The 27,634-nt window shown below is 34.0% G+C and overlaps 3 protein-coding genes across 3 annotated transcripts; all 3 read left to right on the top strand.

Annotated features, from left to right (window-relative positions):
• The first annotated feature begins 782 nt into the window (after positions 1–782).
• On the top strand, positions 783–5,117 carry LOC145317884 (nicotinamide-nucleotide adenylyltransferase-like). Its single transcript, XM_080159163.1, has 6 exons — positions 783–1,264; positions 1,382–1,532; positions 1,948–2,051; positions 2,431–2,554; positions 3,545–3,642; positions 4,018–5,117. Exons 1-6 carry the CDS (start codon positions 1,144–1,146, stop codon positions 4,128–4,130), a joined length of 711 nt encoding a protein of 236 aa, XP_080015289.1. The 5' UTR covers positions 783–1,143; the 3' UTR covers positions 4,131–5,117.
• Cdc16 (cell division cycle protein 16) lies at positions 5,114–19,936 on the top strand. Its single transcript, XM_080159175.1, has 16 exons — positions 5,114–5,182; positions 5,444–5,506; positions 6,395–6,460; positions 6,727–6,800; positions 7,290–7,441; positions 7,824–7,872; positions 8,254–8,505; positions 8,826–8,994; positions 9,638–9,737; positions 10,314–10,426; positions 10,803–10,997; positions 12,070–12,206; positions 13,373–13,461; positions 14,114–14,220; positions 18,953–19,126; positions 19,527–19,936. Exons 2-16 carry the CDS (start codon positions 5,450–5,452, stop codon positions 19,692–19,694), a joined length of 1,902 nt encoding a protein of 633 aa, XP_080015301.1. The 5' UTR covers positions 5,114–5,182; positions 5,444–5,449; the 3' UTR covers positions 19,695–19,936.
• Positions 19,916–26,894, top strand: Ercc1 (DNA excision repair protein Ercc1). Its single transcript, XM_080159158.1, has 7 exons — positions 19,916–20,044; positions 20,230–20,294; positions 20,498–20,621; positions 21,797–21,916; positions 25,539–25,683; positions 26,099–26,179; positions 26,667–26,894. The coding sequence occupies exons 1-7, from the start codon at positions 20,013–20,015 to the stop codon at positions 26,865–26,867; spliced, it is 768 nt and encodes a 255-aa protein (XP_080015284.1). The 5' UTR covers positions 19,916–20,012; the 3' UTR covers positions 26,868–26,894.
• Positions 26,895–27,634: the final 740 nt, after the last annotated feature.

Here is a 27,634-nt window from a genome sequence, read left to right as displayed (position 1 = left end):
TCAAATTTGGGGTATTGGGTCTACTTGTGGCAGTTTTTCAGCAGTTAAAGCGTGGTATTTCTTGCAGGCTTCCTTTTACATTGTCTGTGGACAGCATTTTAACTTTGAAATAGAAGAAGAACATCTCAACTATGCTTTCACAAAACTAAAAAAAAGAATTTATGTTTTGTAAAAGGATAATATAAAAATTAAAATATAAAATAATAGATGATAAAATAAATTTTGTAGAAAAGAATTTTTAAAAAATAAATATAGTTTTGCTTTTGCTAAAAATTATCTATCTCTGGGTATTTGAATTCGAATTTTTCTTTATTAAATATTTACCAGAGAAGGTTAAGAAGGCTGCTATGCCAACATAAAATATCAGGTACAGCACAACAAACATCTAAATTGAATATTATGTTTAGGATAAGATTTTAATGATATAAAATTAATGATAAAAAAATACATTTTTTATTTGATCATTACCTAATAGATACACAGTTAACAATTATTTGACCAGCTTTTCAGGTACACAGCTTGAAGTCTAAATATTGATTTCTTTTTAAAGACACAGTATAAATTATTAAAAAGTTTATAAATGTTCTTTTAGGTGGGTACTAAAATCCTTTAGTTACCTTGATTCTTATGCAACCAAGCACTTCTTGCAATAAGATAGATTAATTTAATGCAGCTACACAATCTTTACATGGCAGTCCCATTCTAAATTAATAACAAAATTTAATAATTGTTCATTTGAATTAAAAATTAGAGAAATTTTGTATTACATTTTTTTTTATATGAAAGCTTACTTTTCATTTTTCTCCTTGGTCTTGAGCCAGCTATGAAACATGAGGTGGCTACACGGAGTTAAAAATTGAATTATCTTTCTGAAATGGTTTATAAGTTTTAAAATTTTGCTTAATATTTTTTGTAATTTAAACAGAAAGAAAGAAAAATATCTTAAATACTTTTACTATGACATCTTCATGGTGCAGGCAGAGTTACAGGTACAGATGAATAGTTGACCAGGAAGGGTGCTCGTTTTCTTTCCTTAACATTGATATCATTTAGGTTTGTGGCTTAGCCAGCACAAAATCATATTTCATAATTCATATAATTTTTATCAATAAATATGTATTAATTTCAGGTTAAATTTTAAAAATGGCGGCTGGCGGTGGAGAAAGAATTGTACTGTTGGCCTGCGGATCTTTTAATCCGCCAACTGTTATGCACCTCAGAATGTTTGAGTTAGCTAAAGATTATTTTAGAAATAATAAACCAGGTTAGTTTTGATAGGGATTTTTAGACGGTTTTTTCATTAAAAAAAAACTAGTTATAAAACATGTTATTTTTATATGTATATAAATATGCTAATAGATAAATTAGATAAATTGTACAGGTATATCAGTAGTGGGAGGAGTGATATCTCCCACACACGACTGTTACAAGACCAAGAAGCCAAGTCTAATATCCTCTACTCACAGACTGGTCATGTCAAGAGAGGCCGCCAGGTCCAGTGACTGGATCACTGTGTCTGACTGGGAAACTAGGTAATTTTAATCAGACTAGAACTATGTTATACTAGATAAGATTATAAATATTACATTTTAGCACCCTCTTTTCAAAAAATGATCACAGGGGTGTATATTCTGTACAAAAATCATTTTTTCTTCGAATGCAAATATTTCATTTCACACACCCTTACCCCCCCCCCCCCCTAGTTTTCCCCAAAGAAGGGAAAGTTTTAAAATGTTTTCAGTAGGTACAAGTTATTTTATTCATTTTTGTACCCCTCTCACATATTTTTCTAGTTTAAGAAAAGGGGAAAATGTTTTCAGTACCGTTTTCATTTTTTGCCTCTTTCCTGCATATTCTTAATCTTCCCCCCCCCACCCCCCCCCCACCCCCCATTTAGCAGGGGATACCATGCAGAATATACACCCCTGAATGATTATTAAATTTTAGGCAAGATGATTGGACCAGAACCCGGAAGGTAATGGAAGAATATTCTAGTTTAATGAATTCCTCTGCTAAACCTGAATGGATACCCCCAGCTGCTAATCATCCAGGTAGAAAAATTAAGGGGGGGGGGGGGGTTGGATTTGTGACATCTCGTGACACGACATACTAGCAATTTTATTATTTTTTTTAGGGTGCTACTCCCTTAGTTTTAGAAATAATTTGGAAAATATTTTTGGTTGAGTCAATAATTGCTCCAAGTTTTGGTATATTTCATTTTTCTTATTCGTTGGCTTAACAACTTTGGATACTTTGATAGGTTGGTTCATTTCGTGTCCAAACGTTTCAACCACAACTTGTAATTTACAGAATGTACATAAATTTTTCGACCTTTGCCATATCCCTTTAGATCCCTAGGAGCCACCAGTTATTAACCAGTTATTAGATCCATGGGAGCTACAAGTGATTAACAAGTATATTTGTTGCTAGGTAAAATCCATCTGAAACTGTTATGTGGAGCAGATCTTTTGGAGAGTTTCAGTGTACCTGGCCTCTGGCTGGAGGAAGATATTCATACTATTGTACAAAAACATGGCATTGTTGTTATTACAAGGTAAGTCATAAGTGGAATAATGGATATAGAAGGGGTGCTACCACTTTTACCACTAGAATAAATACAGCCACAGTATTTTTGACAAAAAGAAGATGTTAATTTGACAGTAAAACTGTGTTTATGACAGTCAAATCACTGTGTTTATGACAGTATTATGACTGTATTTTTGGTAATCGTAAATCTTTCATGTATCCATATAGAATATACGTGGATATTATGACAGAGGAAATATTGTCGTCTAGTAATAGGGGATGGGTTAAAGAGGGGTTTGGAAGGGATCGTTATTTAGTCAGCAACAAGTTTCACTGTATTGAGAGTACATGAAGATCTGGTGTAACATCCAAGTTATAATATATATTTGTGTATCATTATTGGGGATTGTCTTATGACTTAAGATCCCTTTAAGAAAGAACATAAATGATTAAACTGTGCTGTAGTAGTAATTTAGAAAATATTAGTACTTGCTAGGGATGGCAATCCGTATCCGGAATCCGCCCAATTTTTGGCCAATTTTGGAATCCGATTCCGGATCCGGAATCCGTTTTTAATAGCGGATTCTGGATTCTTATTTGAAAGGCTAAAATTAGCGTCTTGAGTTTTTTCTTTCAACTCCTCCTCTTTGAAGGCAAAGATTTTATCATTATATATAATTTCTTTTAAAATCTGGTTCGCTTCTCGGAAGTGAATTATAGAGAACACCAAGAACATTGATGTTTTGGACATATGTAGCACTTAATTTTTTTAATTAAAAAAAAAATCCTTTTAAAATATTGCTAGAATCCGAAATCCGAATCCGGAATCCGCCAAAAGTAAGAATCCGGAATCCGCAGGAATCCGCCACTTTTTTTGACGGATTCTTTAAGAATCTGGAATCCGAATCCCGCCCAAAAATTCGACGGATTGCCATCACTAGTACTTGCTTCAATAAATGTAATAATAAAACTGCATGTGTAATGATTGAGAACCACACATTAAATGATGTTTATATAGGGAGGGATCTAATCCCCACCAGTATGTTGAGAACTCGTCCTTGTTGAGAGAAATGGCGGATAATATTCATATTATTACAGACTGGATACTTAATGATGGTAAGAATACTTTTTACATAAAAAATCTAAATAAAAGACTTAAAAAATAGAAAAAAATCCTTATCAAAGTACATGAAAATCTGGTGTAACATCCAAGTAATAATATATCTATTTGTTTATTAAAGGACTACTTTTTTTCTTCTGAATAAATGTGATATTTTAGAATGGATTTATTATTGCTTGGATCTTACACCAGATTATCGTGTACTCTAATAAAGTGAAACTTGTAGCTGGCTAATATATTGACTTTCCCCCATCAACCATCTTTACCCCATCCCCTCTCCTCCTTCTGAATGATTGAATTGACCAATAAATGATGTCCATGTTAGCAACCTGTCATAATATCCACGTATATTCTATATTCATTTATTTTAGTAAGTTCAACGAAAATCCGAAGTGCCGTAGCCAGAGGAGATTCTATAAAATACCTGACACCAGATCCCGTCATACAATATATTCACCAGAATCAACTCTATACACAAAGTTGAAAGGTTGATTCCAGCAAGGAGAATTAGACAATTTTAGTAACTTAGCACAGTGATTCATGAAATAATATCAGGTTTTATTGAATACATATTATATTAATATTAAATTAACGTCTTAGTTTTTTATAGATCTGGTAAAAATGTTAGGTATTGAAAGTTTTTTTCTTAACCAGTGAATGTAATAATGATTATGAAACACAAAATTCAAACAAATAAAATCTTTGATATTGTACTAATATAAATTCTATAATCATTTTTCTTATAGAAGTTTTGATAAATATTTAATTTTCCAGTGTTTTATGGACAGTCGATCTTAAATGCAAATTATTTGGGTTTAAAATTTATTGTTTACTTTGGCAATTGCTGTTAAACTATACATACTAGATAAGTTTTTCTTTATTGTCCAGAACCGGTTTTTACCCAGCAGATATTAATTGGTTTCTAAGGTATATTGAAAATATATAAATTGTTCAGCACAGTTCATTGTATGTTGTTATTGTTATGTTTTTTTTCACTTGATATTTTACAGTTTTATTGCTTGTTATTGTCTTGTTATAATTTAATGTTGAGCTTATGAATCAAAAAGGTGTGACTTAATCACCACCCTGATTTTTTGTATTGTTGTGAAAAACACATACACTTTTGTAGAAGTCATAGTATATCACAATTAAATATTTTTTCAGTTTAATGATTAAATATTATTAGCAGAAAGGTTATTTGTCTCATTGTATTATAGACAGCTTTCCGCGGATATTAAAATGAAAGATTATATGATTAAAACTAGTTTTGTTAGCCCAGAAGGACCGAAAGCCTTGGCTAACAAAACTTTTATGATTTTTAATCTATTACTCGTCGAAAATTGTCTGAAATCCGATGCGATACATGCTGTTTCATATTACAACCGGTTCTTATCCAGTGGATATTAATCGGTTTCGTGGCAACACTAGAATAAAATGCACATATTGTTAACATGTCTGTGATAATTTCAGACTTATTTATAAAAACAAAACCAATGTTAGAAAAATTACAATATTTTATCTGCAGTATAATATAAGGTAAGATTTCAATTTATATCACCTAATAGAATTAAACTTTTAGGATTGAGTGATGTGCTAGCTTGGATGATTAATTTATTATCCAATTGATTTATGGTGTATGGAACTAATAGTTTAGGACAAGAATATTACGAGTTTAGTTACTTTTGACTATCTCTCTATAGATCAGACGTAAAAGGTCCTTGGAAAAGGGGGCCAGGTAGTTATCTGAATAACATCTATAGGTACAATAGATCTATTAACTAATGTGTTTTTTTAAAGTTAAGGATGACCATGGACGAGAATGAGCCTCTGTTGAGAGAGGTCATATCTGTTTACATTCAGGCAAGCCGTCGTAGTTAATCTTCACGAGACTTTTAAGTTTTTAAATTTTTTTTGGGGGGGTAACTTTTTTATTCCGATTGTCAACGTCCGAGCTAAACATTTTTTTATCGCATCGTATCATAGACAGCTTTTTTGCGGATATTAGATTTATGGTTTTTATTTAAATATTCGTAGAAAATTTTCTGTAATAGATGCTATACATGAATTTGCCCTATTGCTGCCAACTTGTTCTAATTTAGTGGATCGGTTTTAAATCAATTCTGGAAATATTTTATGGTAATAGAGTGAAAAAGGATTCTTACCTTTAGAATAGAAAATAAAGAGACCACGATTTTGATTATTTAGATACGTTTTATATGTTTTAATTTAGTTACGTTTTAATAAACATTAAGTAACATTAATTTTACATTAACTTTGTTCTAAAAGAATGCTTTAAGGAGTCTGAAAGTATAATAAGTCAGTAATAATTAAAAATTATACAATCCTTAAAAGCATAAAGATCACAAAGTAAATTACTAATCACAATTTTTAATAGAAATATATTGCAATTTAGCTAACAGTGTTCACATTGGAGGTCAGATATCAATTGACAGTAATCAAATGTAAACAAAGATCAGCTGATTATAAAGCATGGTACAGCTGGTGTGGGATTGCCACGAAACTCCTAATGTCGTTTTCTTGTGTTGAAATAATATTATAAATCAATAATTTAAACAAATATAATTTTGTTACATAGAGGGTGGAGGCATTGCATGCTGGTAGCCTATAAATTAAGTATTTGAAAAAGTTTTTTAACTTGCACAAACTTAAGCAGTGACGCTAGGATTAACTTTTAAATAACAAAGTAGCTGCGCTTGTGATTAACAACTACGACCTTATAATGACCAGGAGCACCAGTATAGTTCAGCATTGTATTGGGCGGATAAACTTGTAACTCTCACCAATTCTAATGAGGCAAGGAGTCTTTATTTTATACATTTAGCAAATGGTTGAGTAGTTTATTACACTGGTCCCCAACAACTTTGGGAATTTCATTTAATTTCGATTGGTTGGTTCAATTAGTTGAGTGTTCAAACGTTACAACCAATGCTTGTAATTTCCGGAAGGGATAATTTTGTGTATTATCATTGGGGATTTACATCAATTTATCGGCAATTGTCTTATTCCTGGGTTTTCTTAAAGGGAAAAAATATATATTAAAGACTCTAATACTATGTTAGGATATTTACACCATGTGTAAGTGTTTATTACAGAGTAAACATTATTACAGAGTTTATAAATATATCATAGCAAGGAATATTAATGAAATAAATATTTAACAAGAATATTTTAGTTTTAAATCAATAATATTAATATCTAATAGTTAGTTATTTGTTGCATCGTATTATAGACAGCTTTCCGCTGATTGTAAAATGAAAAATTATATGATTAATTTCAATTTTCTTGGCCCTGTTGTCCAACAAACTAATTTAGTAATTCAAGAAAAATTGTCAATAATACAATACGATACATGGTTTTTCAATATGGTTAAGTAATGGTACTAACTCAGCGGATATCAATCCATTTTGAAGCCGTACTAAAATTACAATTACAGACCAGCCTACCATTATACACTTATTATTTAATTGATTTGTAAAGTAACGACAAATGCTTATTCTCTATACACTAGAATAAAAAAATCTTCCTTCTTAAATAAAAACGGAGACTTGTTTGATATTATTTAACTTAAGTGTCTGAATCAAAAATGCTTTTGAAATTTCATTGAAAAAATCCGAACTAATAGAAAATTACACCAGCAACATCTTGGTTGTTGCTACATAGCCGCGGAGGCCCAGTACCTGCTCAACAATCATCAGATGGCCCTCAAGATCCTGGAGGCCGAGGAGACTGACAAACTCATTGAGATCAACAATTTTCAGCTTGTTAACAACCAGGAATGGCCATATTCTTAGATTTAGTTTAGAGAGGGAGGGGACATTAGGCTGTTTATAACATTAGTCCCTAAGTTTTATAAATGAAAGTTTTCTTATTCATTGGCTTAACAACTTTGGGGATTATCCTGGAATTTTATTGGTTGGTTCATTAATTTGGGTCGGGTGTCTACAAAAGGGGTAATTTTGTGTATCATCATTGTGGATGATAATTTATCGGTCTTATTCCTTGTGATACAGAGCAGATACTGTAAGAATCAAGGGTATAACAAGGACTGTAAAATAAATCTACTATCCTTTCTTCCCCTCCATCTAAATAATTACAACTTACAAAGGCAGTATTGTTGCACTGTTGATGTACATTTTAAGCATGTGCCTAATTTAGGGAAATGTACAGCTACGAACTATTTTAGCCGGAGTTCATTGTCTTAAAGGAATTGTTTTAATGTTGATTTTTATTTGGGGGGGGGGGGGATTGTGGCTTCTCGTAACACGACTTACCAGCAATTTTATTTTGGGTGCTACTCCCTTAGTTTTAAAGATTATTAGGTAAAATCTTTTTGGCAGAGTCAATAATTTCCCCAAGTTTTGGTGTATTTCGTAAAAAAACGACGGTGGGACTACAGCCCCCGCCGTTTTCCGCCGCCGCCGACGTTTGTCACTCCTGTATTTGTCCTGGAACCAAAAGTACCAATATGTCCCTGTGTAAAAAAAAATTCTTACCGCTGGACCAATATGCTTCTCCTTTACAACAAAGCTTCTTATGGGTTCCAAGAAGGTTTTAGATAAACACAAATTAAAACAATGAATTGCAGGCAGAATCCTGGAGAACATAGAGAACCGGGAACAGGCAACCGAAGCCTACAAAACTGCCCTAAACATTGATCCTTTTTGTTACGAGGCATTTGAGGCGCTCAAAGACCATCATCTGTTAACTGGAGTTGAGGAGAAGAATCTTCTGAACAGGCTGGCCAGTTATGAGGATATTAATGTGAGTCTTGTGAAGGCGCTGTATTCTGTGGATCTGAAGAAATATGACAGGCCGGGATATGTGGATTTACCTCAGGAACGGATCCTTATTATTAAATCAAACAACTTACATAGATATAATTTAAGAAATTCATTTATTATTACTTATATATTACACCAGATTATCATTTACTCTAATAAAGTTAAAATCGTAGCAGGCTAAAATAACGATACATCCCCTTCCACTCCCTTAACCTAATCAACTTACCTCCTACTGGATGAACGAACTGAACAATAAATTATGTCCACGTTAGCAACCTAAATTGACGACAATATTCCCCCGGTCATATTATCCAAGTACATTCTAAAGGTATCCTTTTTTGTTGCTTACGATAATTTAAGGATCGGCTTTATCAGGAGTTGGCACGGTTTGACCGGAACCATGACGTCAGAGTTGCCATTGCCGAGAGACATTACTACAACTGTGATAATGTCAGTGCATTTGAGATTACCAGTGAGATTATGCGGGAGGACCCGCTCCATCACAAGTGTGTCCCGTTGCATATTTCTCTGCTTGTTGATATGAAGGTATGTTTGCTTTGCAATTATTGTTTCATCTAGGTCATAAATCAAACGCAGGAGTGACAAACGTCGGAGTGGACACTTAACCTAACCTTACCTTCTTAAAACATATTTTAGGTTTTTAAAAGTCTAACCCCTCATTTTTTATTCATATCTTAACCTAACCTATCCTGTATAGAAATACTTCATTAATTTAATATCTTAGACACTCCTGCGTTTGCTAACTCCGACGTTTGTCACTCCTGCTTATTTCCTTGAACCTTCATCTATAGTAAAGTAGCTGTATGTGTGCTATTGTGTATAGAATATTCTAAGGAACCACTGGACCGATTGGTCAAAATTTCCACATTAGAATGGGGCCTAGAAATATGGCCTCAAGTTAAAAAAAATTATTATTCATTAAAATTCTAAATAACGAGCCTAAAATGAAACTATTTATTTATGCCAGATAGTTTAGTAGAACAATGATATTATATTTTAGGAAACTATAGAACTATTTAGACTTGGACATAGTTTAGTAGAACTATTCTGTATAGAGTATAGCTATACTATTATTATATTTTAGGAAACTATAGAACTATTTAGACTAGGCCATAGTTTAGTAGAACTATTATGTATAGAGTATAGCTATACTATTATTATATTTTAGGAAACTATAGAACTATTTAGACTGGGCCATAGTTTAGTAGAACACTATCCTGAATGGAGTATAGCCTGGTACGCAGTTGGATGCTACTATTATCTCATAGGTATAAGTACAAATTGAAAAACAAAAATTTTGTTTGAAGAATACAAAAATTTAAAATAATATGAAGTTTTATTAATGGATATTTGGCGGTAAAAAAATCCCTACTTTTCTGTTTTCAGTCTCTTGCATTTTTGGGCAAGAGTTAGTGTTTTTAAAGGTTAGGTTAGATAAGATTATACAGAGCTGGATCTTTAAATCATTTTGATGGTGCGCCATATCGGGGCGATCCAACTTTCCACCAATGAGAGCACAGCTTGTGTGAAATGCCGCGCTGTGATTGGCTGAAATTTGGCGCACCCCGATCTGGCGCATCATCAAAATGATTTAAAGATCCAGCTCAGGTTGTAGCCCTGCAGATTCAGAGCACCGCAAGTATAAGTACGGCAGTTTTAGAACAGGAGTTGGCCATGAGGCAAAACTACCTTCCCCATTTCAACGTACTCATAAATGTGAGGGGGGGAGTCTTTCATCACTAGGCACTTGGAAGAAAATCTTTTAAATATATCAAAAATGGGATTTTGTTATGTTTGATCTATTCATTGTTTTTCATGTTTATACTCATATTTCTCAACTCCAGGTAAACAGGACAGTGCCAGGAAGCACCTGAGCAAAGCCACAGACCTGGACAGGTTGTTTGGACCCGCCTGGCTGGTCTTTGGTCACAGCTTTGCCCTAGAGAAAGAACATGATCAGGAATAATTTTGATCAACATATCCTTATAAACTAGTAAATAGCAATCAAATCACGGATCTAAAGAGATATGATAATAGCTGTAAATTGATGTACATCCCCAATGAAGATACATAAAATTACCCCTTCTGTAGATTATAATTAGTGGTTGAAAAGTTTGGACACTCAACTTAATGAAATAACGAAATGATATTTGATAAAAGTACCCAAAGTTGTTAAGCAAACGAATAAGAAACTATAAACTTTGGAGACTAGTGTAATGAACAGCCCAATTTCTTCTCCCTCCCTCTCTGAATTAAAAGATAATAGATATTTAGCTTTCTAAAAGACGCTATGCTCGTATGTTTTTCATTAAATTGATCAATATTCACTGATGCAGGCAATGGCCGTGTACCTGAAGGCCTCGCAGCTGATGCCCGGGTGCCACCTGCCACCCCTTTACATTGGCATGGAGTACAGCCTTACTAACAATCATCCTTTTGCAGAGAAGTTTCTCAAGTTGGCCCGCAAAATTGCCCCTAGTGACCCCTTTGTCCTTCACGAACTTGGAGTCACTGCTTTTAATAATCAGGTACAAAGGGGGGAGGCGGATGTGCCACTTTTTGAAACCAAAAGTAAAAGTCAACAAAGGAACGCAACTAAAAAAAAGAGTTACAGGTCTGAGATTTTGCGTGGCAGTTGCTTTATAGGGTTACAATATGGAACAGTGAAGAAACGGCGGCGCAACCCGAAAACCACCGAGAAATTGCAAAAAAAAATTCGGCGGGAAACGGCGGTTGCGCCGCCGTTTCTTCACAGTTCCATATTGTACCCTTATAAAGCAACTGCCATGCAAAATCTCAGACCTGTAACTCTTTTTTTTAGTTGAGTTCCTTTGTTGACTTTTAGTTTTGGTTTCAAAAAGTGGCACATCCGCCTCCCTCTTTAATACAACAATGGATTTATCAATACTTAGATATTTCAACAGATTATCATGTACTCTAATAAAGTGAAACTCGCAGCGGGCTAAAATAACGATCCCCCCAATTCACCAATTATACCCCATCCCCTCCCCTTCTACTGAATGAACGAAGTGACTAATAAATTATGTCCATGTTTGCAAGTTAAATTGACGAAAATGTTTCCCCTGTCATAATACCCATGTATTGTATATTCTACATTCATTAACACAACTTAATTGTGAATGCTAAATAAAAAAAGTGGTGCAGGAATTTAAGGGATTTTTTTTTATTAAAATGGACCACTATTTGTTAGAAAAAGCTGACAGTTAAGAATGGTTACAAACAAAGAATTTTTACAAAAAGGAAATAGAAATAAGGATTTAAAATTTAAAAATTTAAACACCGAGAAAAGGATGAAAATCATAAAAAATACAAAAGTTTTCATTTCGTAGTATTAAAAAGATAATAGTTATTTCTCGCATCGTATTATAAACGGCTTTCCGCGGATATAGAATGTACAATTATAAGAAGGCACCGGTTAAAAAAACTAGTTTTAATCTTATGATTGTACATTTCTATATTCGTAGAAAACTGGATATAATACGATGCTAGACATAGTTTTTTCGTATGGATGAGAACCGGTTCCTATCCACCGGATTCGAATGAATACGAGAAAAATATTTAAACTAATCTGATTTTAAGGATTATATATCTGCAGAGAAATACTACACCTGTGCCCTGAAAGAGATCAAGAACATCCATGAATCCGCTGGACAAGTTTCCAGCGGCCTCACGGATAAATGGGAAGCCTTGCTCAATAATCTTGGTCATACATACAGGTATATATATAATACAAAGTAGAATGGTGTCTGTTCGTCTGTCCGTTTGAGGATTAAGATATCAGTAACTGCTTAACCAATCGGATTCTACTCCTCTGGGAATAAAGCTACTGGTCCTGTAGTATTTAAGCTATTTTTTTAAAAAAGATAAAATCCCCCCTAGAGGCTAGGGGCGAAGCCGCTAGGTAGTACGAATATATAAAATAAAACCTTTATACTTATTTTGAAATTCGCTGCTTTTCGTCAAGTCACTAGGAAACCTTTTTTTCTCTTGATAATTTTAATGTAAACTTTTGCTAATAAAAGCTATAACAAATATTTTGTTGTTAGGAAACAAGAAAGATACTCTGAGGCCCTGTCTTTCTTTAAACAAGATCTTGTTCTCTCTATAAATATTTTGTATTTAGGAAACAAGAAAGATAATCTGAGGCCCTGTCTTTCTTTAAACAAGATCTTGTTCTATCTATAATTATTATGTTGTTAGGAAACAAGAAAGATACTCTGAGGCCCTGTCTTTCTTTAAACAAGATCTTGTTCTCTCTATAAATATTATATTGTTAGGAAACAAGAAAGATACTCTGAGGCCCTGTCTTTCTTTAAACAAGTTCTTGTTCTCTCTATAAATATTATATTGTTAGGAAACAAGAAAGATACTCTGAGGCCCTGTCTTTCTTTAAACAAGATCTTGTTCTCTATAAATATTATGTTGTTAGGAAACAAGAAAGATACTCTGAGGCCCTGTCTTTCTTTAAACAAGTTCTTGTTCTCTCTATTAATATTTTGTATTTAGGAAACAAGAAAGATACTCTGAGGCCCTGTCTTTCTTTTAACAAGTTCTTGTTCTATCTATAAATATTATGTTGTTAGGAAACAAGAAAGATACTCTGAGGCCCTGTCTTTCTTTAAACAAGTTCTTGTTCTCTCTATTAATATTTTGTTGTTAGGAAACAAGAAAGATACTCTGAGGCCCTGTCTTTCTTTAAACAAGATCTTGTTCTCTCTATTAATATTTTGTACAAGAAAGATACTCTGAGGCCCTGTCTTTCTTTAAACAAGATCTTGTTCTATCTATAAATATTATGTATTTAGAAAACAAGAAAGATACTCTGAGGCCCTGTCTTTCTTCAAATAAGTTCTTGTTCTCTCTATAAATATTTTGTTGTTAGGAAACAAGAAAGATACTCTGAGGCTCTGTCTTTCTTCAAACAAGCTCTTGTTCTCTCTCCACGTAATCCTTCCACTTATTCTTCTATAGGTAATTTTATTTATAATTATATAAAAGTAACAGGATCTGTGCGTGTGTTTCTGTGTATGTTCCGAAAGATTTCGTTAAACGCTGAACTAATATGGTTCTCCTTTACAGTATAGCTTCTCTTAGGTCCTGCGAAGGTTTACAACTATTTTGGGGAAACATACCACAACCCTAACCCCTAGAAAACCCTTGTTAACCACTGAAAACCCTTTTAAAACAAAATTGAAAATTTGGGTGGGGCTTCAGTGCTCGACATTCACTTTGGGTGGAAAAGCACCGTAATTTTGCTACACATTTACATACAATTTTGTTTAGAATTAACAATTGATATGCTGCTTATTTAGTGCAGACACTCTCCAAATGTTTATATTCAATTTTATGTATGGCATACTTGTCAGGGAGGGAGGGGACGCACATAGGGCTGTTTATTACACTAGTCCCCAAAGTTTTATAATAACGTTTGCTTATTCTTTGGCTTAAAAATTTTAGGGACTTATTGATTTTGATTTGTTGGTTGATTAAGTTGCGTGTTTAAACATTTCAATCACTAACTATAATCTACATTTGTGTATCATCAATGGGGATGTATATCAATTTATCGGCCATTGTCTTTTCCCTGCATACTTGAATTAATGAAAATTAAATGATTTTTTAGGTTTCGTACTTTCCTTGACAAACGACTTATCCGGGGCTGTGGAATATTTTCACAGAGCTCTGAGCTTGAGACCAGAGGATACATTCAGTACTACCATGCTTAATGAGGTTAGGACACACTTTTTTTTATTGAAGAGAAGTTGCACTACTTTTATCACTGTCTTCTTTTTTCATCAGGGGCCGTCATTCAGCAAATTATTCCATTTGAAATTGCTGAAAATTTTGATATTTTCGTGGCGTAAAACTTGTTTTGTTCTGTAATGGAAATTTTCACTTAGAATTGTTTGTCCCTGGATATATCGTAAATAGAAATGAAACACACCTTTGTGTACAGTTGTGCTGGTATGACCCACTAGTGGGCCGTCCGGTGAAGGATCTGTAGGCTTCCTTCTATGGCGGCTCCAACTCGGGTCTCAGGGTAAACAGTAAGAATGTGATTGCACCAAAATGCTCAAGCGAACATTGATCTGAAGTGAGAGAAGACCCTGTCACAATCTGTACACAGCCACTGAGAAGATAAACATCTAATTGGACAATAGATGGATATAATCACATTAGGACAATGGTACATTGTAACAGAGGCTCTCTCACAAAATAAAATGTTTATTAGATTAAAAATATTTTCTTAATTCTAAATGTATAAGTGTCTATTTCACTGTAGAAAATGCTGAATAAAAATGTTTTAAAATTCGAGATAAAATACATATGATAAAATGATTAAAACTTGAAATGCCTTTAAGTAAATAAGATGCTAAAAAGTCTTTGATAAAAAACCAATAAAAATTCAAAATGTGTTTAAATAAATTGAGCCTCTATGTTAAAGAATATTAATATAGGTTTCATTGTAGGAACACTTTGGTTGTAGATTAATCTTCTAAATTATTCTATGATTGACTATATTGCTTGATTCTATTGCAACTTTGTTCTGTGGAATTAAACTTTGGTTTTCATTGAAGAAATGTTGATATTCCAATTGTTTCAGCACCACCTAAACAATGGAATATTACGTATTATGCATACAACCGATATTATATTATCATTAGAAATCATGAGTAACGGAAAAATTAAGTATAGCATCCATAGTCATACAGACAGTTTTCCACGAATATGAAAATAAAAATCACAAAATTGATACTAGTTTTGTTAGCCAGGGCCTTCAGTCCAACAGGTCTTACAAAGCTGGATTTAATATTATAATTTTTCGGCGTTCTCCTCTATTTTGAAAAGGGGGGGGGGGGGCGAAAGTGACACTTTTTGAAACCAAAACTAAGAGTCAACATAGGAACTCGACTAAAAAAAGGGTTATAGGTCTGAGATTTTGCATGGCAGTTGCTTTATAGGGGTACAATATGGAACTGTGAAGAAACGGCGGCGCAACCGCCGAAAACCGCCGTTTCCCGCCGTAATTTTTGTTGCCTTTTCTCGGCGGTTTTCGGCGGTTGCGCCGCCGTTTCTTCACAGTTCCATATTGTACCCCTATAAAGCAACTGCCATGCAAAATGTCAGACCTGTAACTCTTTTTTTAGTTGAGTTCCTTTAACTTTTAGTTTTGGTTTCAAAAAGTGTCACTTTCGCCCCCCCCCCCCTTTTAAATTGTAAATAAATTGTAGCTAGCTAAAATAATTCCCCCCCCCCCTCAAAACCCTTTACCCATCCCCTTCCCTCCTACTTGATGAATGAACTGGCTAATAAGTGCAAGCTAAATTAAATTGACAATAAGGGGGGGGGGGGGGGCACATCTGACACTTTTGCGTAAACAGGGATTATAGGCTTTGTCTTAGGAGTTATAGGATAGGTTATTTGTGGAAAAAGTTTAGTTTTTGGGTGTATTTTCCTTATATTTAAAAAAAAATTTGATAGGTCTCCAGGTTCAGGTGCTGCAGGCTGGAAGGTCACTTCTGGGCAGGTATAAATGGAAAAAAAATTTGTTTGAAGAGTTAGAGATCAACTTATTAAACCAAATATGCATCTTTTGGGATGTTATGAGCATATATGAAGAAAAAATAAAAATCAGCCTCCAGGTTCAGGTCCTGCAGGCCTCCAGGTGAATTCTGGACAGGTAAAAACTGAAAATTTTAAATTTTATAGTTAGAACAAAACTTATTTTACAAAAGTTGCTACTTTATGGATGGTATGAACTAATTTGAAGAAAAATTTGAAATCGGGCTCCAGGTACAGGTATTGCAGGCCTCCAGGTAAATTCTGGACAGGTAAAAACTGAAATTTTTTACTTTTGAAGTTAGAACAAAACTTATTTAACAAAAGTTGCTACTTTATGAATGGTATTAACATATTTGAAGAAAAATTTGAAATCGGGCTCCAGGATCAGGTACTGCAGGCTTCCAGGTAAATTCTGGACAGGTAAAAATTGAAAAAATTCGATTGTATAGTTAGAACAAATTTTATTTTACAAAAGTTGCTACTTTATGTATGGTATGAACTAATTTGAAGAAAAATTTGAAATCGGGCTCCAGGTTCAGGTACTGCAGGCCTCCAGGAAATTTATGGACAGGTAAAAACTGAAATTGTTTACTTTTGAAGTTAGAACAAAACTTATTTAACAAAAGTTGCTACTTTATGGATGGTATTAACATATTTAAAGAAAAATTTGAAATCGGGCTCCAGGATCAGGTACTGCAGGCCTCCAGGTGGATCCTGGACAGGTAAAAACTAAAAATTTTTACTTTTTAAAATAGAGCATAACTTCTTTAGCAAAAGTTGCTACTTTATGGATAGTATTAACTCATTTGAAGATAAATTTGAAATCAGGCTCCAGGTTCAGGTACTGCAGGCCTCCAGGTGGATCCTGGACAGGTAAAAACTAAAAAATTTTACTTTTTAAAATAGAGCATAACTTCTTTAGCAAAAGTTGCTACTTTATGGATAGTATTAACTCATTTAAAGAAAAATCTGAAATCGGGCTCCAGCTTCAGGTACTGCAGGCCTCCAGGTGGATCCTGGATAGGTAAAAACTAAAAAAATTCACTTTTAAAGTTAGAGCATAACTTATTTAACAAAAGTTGCTACTTTTTGGATAGTATTGACCAATTTGAAGATAAATTTGAAATTGGGCTCCAGGATCAGGTACTGCAGGTCTCCAGGGGAATTCTGGACATGTAAAAATTAAAATATTTAACTAAAGAGTTAGAACTATATCTATTTAACTAATACAAAGAAAAATTTGAAATCGGGCTCAAGGTTCAAGTTAAATCCAACCATTTTGTTACATTTTGAATTATATCTGCAAAACAAAATATTAAGCATTGACTAGAATATAACTGCGGTAAAAATCCAACCAAAATCCAACACAATACCCTCAATTTGATACAAAAAAGTTATTGAAGCTGCAGGCTTCAAATTTGGGGTATTAAGCCTTATTGTGGCAGTCTTTCAGCAATTAGAGCGGCATATTTCCTGCAGGCTTTCTTCAACTATCAAGTATAAAAAAAGGGATATGAAAACTTTCTGACAAAATTAACTTAAAAGTAACAAACAAACCAAACAAATTTTGTTAAAATAGACAATTAGAACTAAGATACCAAGTTAGACATCATCTATTTACCTGGAGGCCTGCAGTACCTGTACCTGGCTCCCAATTTCAAATTTATCTTCAAATTGGTCAATACTATCCAAAAAGTAGCAACTTTTGTTAAATAAGTTATGCTCTAACTTTAAAAGTGAAAATTTTTAGTTTTTACCTATCCAGGATCCACCTGGAGGCCTGCAGTACCTGAAGCTGGAGCCCGATTTCAGATTTTCCTTTAAATGAGTTAATACTATCCATAAAGTAGCAACTTTTGCTAAAGAAGTTATGCTCTATTTTAAAAAGTAAAAATTTTTAGTTTTTACCTGTCCAGGATCCACCTGGAGGCCTGCAGTACCTGAACCTGGAGCCTGATTTCAAATTTATCTTCAAATGAGTTAATACTATCCATAAAGTAGCAACTTTTGCTAAAGAAGTTTTGTTCCAACTATAAAAGTAAAAATTTTTAGTTTTTACCTGTCCAGAATTTACCTGGAGGCCTGCAGTACCTGATCCTGGAGCCCGATTTCAAATTTTTCTTCAAATATGTTAATACCATCCATAAAGTAGCAACTTTTGTAAAATAAGTTTTGTTCTAACTATAAAATTGAAATTTTTCAATTTTTACCTGTCCAGAATTTACCTGGAAGCCTGCAGTACCTGATTCTGGAGCCCGATTTAAAATTTTTCTTCAAATATGTTTATACCACCCATAAAGTAGCAACTTTTGTTAAATAAGTTTTGTTCTAACTTCAAAAGTAAAAAAATTTAGTTTTTACCTGTCCAGAATTTACCTGGAGGCCTGCAGTACCTGTACCTGGAGCCCGATTTAAAATTTTTCTTCAAATTAGTTCATACCATCCATTAAGTAGCAACTTTTGTAAAATAAGTTTTGTTCTAACTATAAAATTTAAAATTTTCAGTTTTTACCTGTCCAGAATTCACCTGGAGGCCTGCAGGACCTGAACCTGGAGGCTGATTTTTATTTTTTCTTCATATATGCTCATAACATCCCAAAAGATGCATATTTGATTTAATAAGTTGATCTCTAACTCTTCAAACAAAATTTTGTTTTCATTTATACCTGTCCAGAAGTGACCTTCCAGCCTGCAGCACCTGAACCTGGAGACCTATCAAAAATTTTTTTAAATATAAGGAAAATACACCCAAAAACTAAACTTTTTCCCCAAATAACCTATCCTATAACTCCTAAGACAAAGCCTATAATCCCTGTTTACGCAAAAGTGTCAGATGTGCCCCCCCCCCCCTTATTACCCTGTCATAATATCCACGTTTATTCTATTTCCATTTCTTTAGGTGATTGAGCGCTTGATGTGTGAGATAGAGCCCTTCCCCGACTATCCCGCCCAGATTCCCAGGTTTGTGCCACTGGGCAGGTCTGGATCTGGCAGTGGTGGCGAGGAGAACAGTACGACAGATGATATTAATCTCAATACTTCCTCAGAGCTGGGCAATGATAGTTCTTTACAGGTATACATCATTAATCAGATGGAATAATAATGGATATAATATTACTTGGATTTTACATCAGAGTTTTATGTTATCTGATAAAGTAAAATTTGCAGTGGGTTAAAATAATGATTTTTCACTTCCATCCCCTCCTCTCATACTGGATGAACGAACTGACCAATACATACAAAGTTGAATCTTTTTTACCCTTTTAACTAGTTCTTTCTAATGCTTTCTCCTCAATGTTTGGCCCCAAGGGACTCTAAAACAATGTTCTCTAAAAACTTTATGTGTGTAACACAATTTGTATAATATTTTTTTTTCATCGGATTTTAATCTTTTTGCCTTAAAAATCAGGAAATAATTTCTGGCGTTCTGGGTTTGAATGCTTTAGTGTTTTTAAATTTTTAACATTATTTAGGGAAACATATCCACAAGTGAGCTAACCCCAGCGGGGCTCCTAACCCCCATCAACACAGACAGCCAGCAAACCCTGGGAGACGCGTCCAACCTTTCCATTGATTGTGAAATGGAAAGTATTTCTAGAACACCAACAGATTTTGATCTTGATAATTCATTAAAAGATTAACATATAATAGTTATTTATCGCATCGTATTAAAGACAGCTTTTTGCGGCTATTAAAATGAAAATAACAAGGTTAACACAAGTTTTTCTAACCCCGAGGGGCCGAATGCCAGGACTAACAAGACTGGTATTAATATTATGACTTATTTTATTGTTTGTGGAAAATTGTCTGTAATACTATGCTGTATTTGATATGTTTTTAATAAAAATGTTTGTCTAAACAATAATAAACTATGTAAAATAAACACCTACTTGTTCATTTAGTTATTTTATTAAAAATTTGTTTTAGATTATATAAAATGTTGAAATAAATGATAAAAAATGGAAGACAGCGAATTCGTAGATGACCCAGGGAAGACACATAAACATTTAGCCAAATGGACCCAATCAATTAAAGAAATTAAAATTTAAAATCCTAATAAAACTTGTAGTGGCTTATTATTCTTATTTTTAACTCTGCAGTATGGTTCTACAGGTTTCAGAGAATATTTTTGATACACCTTTCAAAAACAGTTTAATGTATTCGATGTAACTTAGGACCAGCAAGCAGCAACGCAAACTATGACGCACCGGCCCCTCTTGGCACTAACCTGGCAGATCCAGGTAATGGATTGATTATTAAATGGATCATATACCAGATTATCATGTACTCTAATAAAGTGAAACTTGTAACTGGTTAAAATAGCGACCCACCTCATACTGAATGAACAAACTGACCAATAAATGATGCCCATGTTTGCAACCTAAATTGACGACAATTTTTCCGCTGTCATAATATCCACATATATTCTATATCTATTATCCAGTTAAACCAGCGGAGGAGGAAGGAGGTGCCGGAGCCACCACGGGAGGAAAGAAGACGACAATTTCCATCAGCAGTATCCAAGTCAACTCATGCCAGAGAGGGAATCCAATATTGAAAGAAATCAGGCAGATTTTGTTTTATAATTAAGTTTCAAAGTTGTTCTGTGGTTTTACTACTCTATTTGAAATAAAATAAAGGGGAGTTGTACGAAGTACATTCTGTGAACCACATATTTTTTCCTATTAAACTACATTTATAGGGCATATATTTAAAAGATGTTAATTTTCTTTCACATAGTTTTAAAAATATCAAACAATACCTACTCTTGTGATATATGTAACTTAGACACGTAGCTTATTTTCACAAAGAAATGGTATAACGACTATTTTAATGATATCCTATATTTATAATATTTTACAAAAACATTTAAGGTTTAGGTAGGGAGAGGACATTGGGCTGCTTATTACACTATCACCAAAGTTTTATAATTATGTATTTTTCTTATTCGTTGGCTTAACAACTTTGGGGGCTATTATTAAACTTTGCTTGATTGGGAAATATTTAAGCTTTCAAACGATTCAACCACTAATTTTAATCTACATCAGGGGTAATTTGGTGTCTTATCAGTTAATCATCGGCCATTGTCCTCTCCCTTTAGATCCCTGATCAGCTTACACAATTTTGTATTTAAGGGGGGGGGGGGGGGGGGTTAATGCAACTATCTCGTAATCAGTGATTAAATGGCACTTAGAATTCGAATTTCGATCTGAAATTTTGCATGAATAATCCTTGGTAGGTCTATTTTCCCTAAATCGAACAAAAAGTTGGAAAAGTAACGGTTAACGGCTGGCGGCTCAGCCGTTTTGCCAATTTTTGCCAATCTTAAGAGCATATTTGTCACGAAACCTATCTCCACATAATACTTTTTCTCGCTCAAAAACCTTATCAAACGGTTCTAGCCGGTAGCTGTTGGTACTAGAAATTTAAAATATGGTTATTGCTATCATTTAACACGAATTAAACCAAAAATATGTTTTAAAAGTTGATTTCTACGTAATTAATGATGAATTTGCCCTGAAAATAGGCAAAAAACGGCTAAACGGCTGAGCCGCCAGCCGTTAACCGTTACTTTTCCAACTTTTTGTTAGATTTAGGGAAAATAGACCTACCAAGGATTACTCATGAAAAATTTCAGATCGAAATTCGAATTCTAAGTACCATTTAATCATTGATTACAAGATGGTTGCATTTAAAAAAAAAACTTTTTACTGTGTTACTTTATAAAAACAAAATGTTAAAGAAACGTACCTTGGGAGTTTGTAGATGACATAGTTCCAGATTATATCATTGGATCTCACTGTGTCGCTTTCTTTCTTTCTCTCAGATATTTCAGCCTTCATCCAGATTATATCCAGAACAGGTATAGTTCCAGATTATATTATTGGATCCCACTGTGTCGCTTTCTTTCTTTCTCTCAGATATTTTAGACTTCATCCAGATTATATCCAGAACAGGTATAGTTCCAGATTATATTATTGGATCCCACTGTGTCGCTTTCTTTCTTTCTCTCAGATATTTCAGCCTTCATCCAGATTACATCCAGAACAGGTATAGTTACAGATTATATTATTGGATCCCACTGTGTCGCTCTCTTTCTTTTTCTCAGATATTTTAGCCTTCATCCAGATTACATCCAGAACAGGTATGATAAAATGATGACCCGCGACAGTCGTCTAAGGAAGTTAGGAGTTAGAATCTCGACTCAACACCGCGTCATAACCAAAGATGGTACCTACTGCTTCTATGCGCGACAATAATTGACAGTGGAGGGGAATGTCTTGGCCCAAAACAGGCGAAACTTATTACCGTGTACGGGAAGGACTACCAGACAAAGGTAGATTAATCAAAGATTTGGTTGTCTGCGATAAGCATTAAACTACGTTATCCAGAGACAGACGACAGACGAAAGATATACTATTACCTTTACATAAGGACATGACTATTACTAATGATCGAAAATTATCGAGTATCTTTTAAATAATAAAGGAGGTCATTTTTTTATCGCATATCTTCCATAAAATTGTGTGTAACCTTTTAGTCAAAGGCGCTTATTAGTTAAAACTGTCAATTATGTACAAATCTATAATACAAAGTAGAATAATGTCTGTCTGTCTGTCCGTCCCTTAAGATCTCGGTAACCACTGAACCGATCAGATTTTACTCTTTAGGGAATATACCTACTGGTTCTGTGGTGGTTTTAGGCTATTTTCTTGGGGGGTGTGACACCCCCAACCTTCCTAAAAACGAAAAAAATCCCCCCCCCCTCAATTTTTTTTTTTAATTATTTAAAATTAGTGGTGGAGTGGGAGCTTCTCATCAGGTACTTATTTTTTTTTAAATTATTCAAAATTTGTGGGGGCATCTCCAGAGGTAATTATATTTTTTTCTCTTTAATTACCTCTTTGGGCAAAGCCCCTAGATGCTAGGGGCGAAGCCGTTAGTGTATGTATATATGAAATGGTCACAATTAAGAACAATTTGACTTGTTAAGCGCATTTGACTAAACGGTTACACACAACTGTAAAATGATCCCCACACTATGTGCCCAGAATTCCAATATAAAACAAAAACTCATAATTCTGTTAATTTTGCTTCAAATTGGGTAAAATCTTTTGGGTTGGGTCACTAATTACTCCAAGTTTTGGTATCTTTCAAAAAAAACGGCGGCGGGATCGCCGCTCCCGCCGTTAACCGCCATTTTCCGCCTTCAAAAAACAACATTATCTCAAATGATTCAAAATTGCCTAATTCGGCGAGAAATTCAAAAAAAAAAATTTGCGGCGGCGGCTGAAAACGGCAGGAGCTGCAGACCCGCCGCCGTTTTTTTCAAAGATACCAAAAATTGGGATGATTAGTAACACCCTATAACGAATTGGGTCCAATATCTTAAAATCACAGGAGAAGCACTGAATTTAAGATATACCTTGATAAATGAGAATTTGAAAAAAGTCCCCCCCACAGGGTTGGTTATAAGGGGAAAATTTTTGAAAAAAATAACATGGTCTCAAATGATTCCAAATTATCTAATTCAGCGAGAAATGCAATAAAAAAAATTTTGGTGGTGGCGGAAAATGGCCGTGAACGGCGGTTCCGCCGCAGTTTTTTAAAGATACCAAAACTTGGGGTGACTGGTGACACAACCCAAAAGATTTTACCCAATTATCTCTAAAACTAAGGGAGTTGCGCCCAAAATAAAATTGCTAGTATGTTGTGTTTTAAGTCACCACATTTTAACCCCCCCCCCCCCTTAATAAATTATCAATTAAATACTTACATATCAATTGATTTGTTTAAGGGAGGGAGGGAACACTGGGCTGTTTATTACGCTAGTCCCCAAAGCTTTATAATAACTTTTTATTATTCATTGTTTAGCAACTTTAGGGGCTTTTACTGAATTTTAATTGTTTTTTTCAAATGTTGAGTGTCCAAATGTTTAAACCACTAATTGTAATCTACAGAAGGGGTAATTTTGTGTATTATCGTTGGATAAGTTCATCAATTTATCCGCCATTAACTTACCCCTTTAGATCCCTGGATTTGTTGACATTAATAACTATAAACAAGGAAACATGTTAATAACATTTTGTAAAATAATTTTCTATTTTCCTATAACCCATTTTACTGTACTTTTTCATTTAAAAATTGACTTGTTATTGCTGCGCTACTTATAGACAAAACAATCCTTGTTTTAAAAATAAAAGCAAATATATCTCAAATCACCCCAAAAGCACTAAAAACTTTAATCCAAAAGCCTTGAAATCAAAGGATTGATTGTCTGCAATAGGGCCTTTATCAGGAAGGAAGGGGACATTGGGCTGTTTATCACTCCAGTCCCCAAAGTTTTATAATAACATTTTCTTGTTTGTTTATTAAGTTGAGTGTCATAACTTTTCAACCAATAATTGTAATCTACAGAAGGGTAAGTTTGTGTATCATTATTAGTAATGTACATCAATTTATCTGCCATTCTCTTATCCCTTTAGATCCCTAGGCCTTCATATATTTATTAACAAATTTGCTTAAATCTTTTATTTTCTTTACAAGTTTGCTTAACTCTTTTAATTCTTTAGGGCGGGCATATGGGGTGGAATAGGTTTTAGTTTTATTAAATTGAAACATTTAAGATATTATTCATTTGATTTAAAACGAATGGTAATATTGATTAGAAGCAACAGGTTCGATTACATAGCTTAAATAAATATTCCTAGGCGTGTGCATGGGGGGCCTCCCCCCACACTCCGGGGGGGCGAGGATATCCTTTAAAGACTTTAAGCAATAAGAATAAGGGATTGTATAAAAAATTGCATCGAGAACTATAAATATCAAGATAAAATGATTTGTAAACAATTTCAATTCGTCTTTATTATGTTAAAATTGCTACAAAATGGGTCCGACCACTCCTACAAAAATGCGAAAGAAAAATTTCAGCTAACGATGCCGCCATTGAAACCAACGGGATTCATTCACTGAGTGCCTTGGTTAAACATGTGTAAAGGTCTGATATGCGGCATCGTTAGCTGAAAAAAGATCAAACTATTTGAAGTTGAGAGTATCATTACAAAATATTATAATTCTTGATTCTTTAGGGGGGAATGCTTTGACATCAATTTTTTCATAAGTTTTATAAGTAAACGTATAAAAAATAATTTAAAATCGAATAGTATATTCAATAAGCTTTCAAAAAAGGTATAACATATTACTGTAGCTCAATTTTTGGTAGTTTGACGATAATTTAAAGTTTGCATATAAAATGTAATTTCAATAGTCAGGCTTTTATTACAACATCCTAAATATCTAGGTAGGCTACTTCTCGAGGCTGTAAAATTGTAAGTAATTGATATTTTCACCTCTAGCTTTGGGAATCCTTCTCAAATATGACAAAGATTAAACTAAAACTTTAAAATTGGTCAATATTCAAAAATGCATTTTTTGGAATCTTGGGGTTTTTGCATTGGCTGGGCACATAGTGCCCCATTATTTAGATTGAAAGCCCTTGGATCTGGTAGCAGCAAGCTGCGTGTCCTGCTGGTCATGGTTGACCAGAAAGATCCCCACCACGCCCTCAACAAACTCATGAGAATATGCATCCTGGGTGAGCTCACTCTCATGCTAGCTTGGAACAATCAGGTCCTTGTTAACTTAAAAGCGAAGCTTTTCTATGATTAGGGTCGGTCAGTCCGTCCGTGATGATGTTTCTTTATCCAACTATTTCAGAGCTTCGTTTTTATGAATGTTGTCATCTTTGTTAATTAACCAATTAGGTTCTCGAGGGATAAGACAATGGACAATAAATTGATGTTCATCCCAGTATTGAGGACAATCAATACTCATGAAAATTAAAATTATCGGGCGAAAAGTTTGGACACTGCAAATTTGGAAGCGGGCTAAAATAACAATACCCCCACTTCTTTTACCCCATCCCCTCCCCTCCTACTAAATGTACGAACTGACCAATGAATAAGTTACATGTTAGAAATCTAAATTGAGGAAGTTTTTCCCCTGTCAAATAATCTCCACGTATATTCTATATCCATTATTTCAGGATGCTGGTAAAATATTGGAGACTTACAAACTGTATGAAAACAAACCTCCGGATATGATTATGGAGAAAGCTGGAACACAGGTATACAAGTAATGGATATATTATTACTTGGATGTTGCACCAGATTTCCATGTACTCTGAAAAAGTAATGCTCGCAGCTGGCTAAAATAACAATTCCCCCATCCACCCCCCTTTACCACATCCCCTCCTGTCCTACTGGATGAACGAACTGACCAATAAGTGGGGTTTACATTAGCAAGCTAAATTGACAACAAATTTTACCCTGTCAATATATCCACGTATAACCATAATTGTAGAAAAGCTTCGCCTTTGAAAATTAACCTATTTCACCCATAGATTGAAGAGGTCAAAATAAACCCCAAATTTATATTAGGATTAGAGTAAAACAACATAGGGGGAAGGACTCTGTCGACTTTCATTTGGGTATTTCAAAATCAACCAATAGCGTCGGAAATATTAACAGCTACAAAAGAGAAAAAAACAAAAAGGTCACCAACAGGGGGATGCAGGTAGTGATCTATACCTAATTATAGATTTATTATATTAGGTTCACGAGAAGATCCTAGAGGCCCTAACCACAGTGAAATCTGTCAGCAAGACAGACGCCACAACTCTTCTGGGGGTCTTTGGTAGTCTGGAGAACATTCTGCAGGCAAATATTGAGGATCTCTCCAGCTGTCCAGGATTTGGTCCACACAAGGCCTCCAAGCTTCATAAAGTATTGCAAGAAAATTTTAAAAGGCTGTGATTTCAAAGTGTTTCAATAAGTATTACATTTATTCTTTTTCAAAGTTTAATAGCTTATAATTGCTGTGCTTTATAAGGACAAAATTGTCTTTGTTTATATTTGTTATTTATCTTATATTTTAGTAATAAGAGTAGGTACTAATGATATATTATCAAAATAAAATCTAATAGTAAACATTTATACTCTTCATTATATTATCAAATCAACACTTTTTTTGTATAATGCATTTAAAAAAATTTATTTTGCTATTTTCATGTTGGCTATATAAGTCTTCTATAAACTTAACGAGCCACAGTGATTAAAACAAGGAAGGGGGGGGGGCGGGTGCGTCTCTCTGAAAGCATGCTATTTTTATCAGCTCTAACTTGGAAATTGAGACAAACATTTACTCTTGTAGAGTGTCAGAACTGAATATACAAAATTCAATTATAAAAGTTTTGACAAAATTATACGCAAATCTGTTGCAAAACTTCTTAAATACAGAATTCTGTTTAAGGACATACTGACATTTTTATATTATAGAGATACTGCTCTAATAATATGGTACCTTATTGTAATAGGAATCAGTCCTCCAAAAATCAGATCAATCCGATAATTATATCACATTAACAATTGTTGTTAAAAAAGTTAACATGTTTAAAATGGACGAACGGACATTCTGGTAATGATTATAGAGTTGCTACGCTTTCTAAATCGTACCTAACTGTTACAGGAATCATCATGCAAAGTTTGAAATCGATAGGACAATTCTAACATTCCTAAATTAA

The sequence above is a fragment of the Acartia tonsa genome, chromosome 4 (assembly GCF_053477335.1).
Source record: "Acartia tonsa isolate MP-2025a chromosome 4, ASM5347733v1, whole genome shotgun sequence".
Taxonomy (NCBI): Eukaryota; Metazoa; Arthropoda; class Copepoda; order Calanoida; family Acartiidae; genus Acartia; species Acartia tonsa.
Note: the sequence above shows the minus strand (reverse complement) of the source record. Positions and strands in the feature narration are given on the sequence as shown.

Excerpts from the sequence above, each read along its gene's own strand:
- Ercc1 (XM_080159158.1), top strand. The coding sequence starts at position 20,013 with ATGGAAGACAGCGAATTCGTAGATGACCCAGG. Across the intron at positions 21,917-25,538 it reads CCAGATTATATCCAGAACAG|ATTGAAAGCCCTTGGATCTG; the intron begins GTATAGTTCCAG and ends CCCATTATTTAG. Across the intron at positions 26,180-26,666 it reads TGGAGAAAGCTGGAACACAG|GTTCACGAGAAGATCCTAGA; the intron begins GTATACAAGTAA and ends TTATTATATTAG.
- LOC145317884 (XM_080159163.1), top strand. The coding sequence starts at position 1,144 with ATGGCGGCTGGCGGTGGAGAAAGAATTGTACTGTTGGCCTGCGGATCT. Across the intron at positions 1,265-1,381 it reads TTTTAGAAATAATAAACCAG|GTATATCAGTAGTGGGAGGA; the intron begins GTTAGTTTTGAT and ends TAAATTGTACAG. Across the intron at positions 1,533-1,947 it reads GTGTCTGACTGGGAAACTAG|GCAAGATGATTGGACCAGAA; the intron begins GTAATTTTAATC and ends ATTAAATTTTAG.
- Cdc16 (XM_080159175.1), top strand. The coding sequence starts at position 5,450 with ATGACCATGGACGAGAATGAGCCTCTGTTGAGAGAGGTCATATCTGTT. Across the intron at positions 7,873-8,253 it reads GGAGTTCATTGTCTTAAAGG|CAGAATCCTGGAGAACATAG; the intron begins AATTGTTTTAAT and ends ATGAATTGCAGG. Across the intron at positions 19,127-19,526 it reads GCAATGATAGTTCTTTACAG|GGAAACATATCCACAAGTGA; the intron begins GTATACATCATT and ends AACATTATTTAG.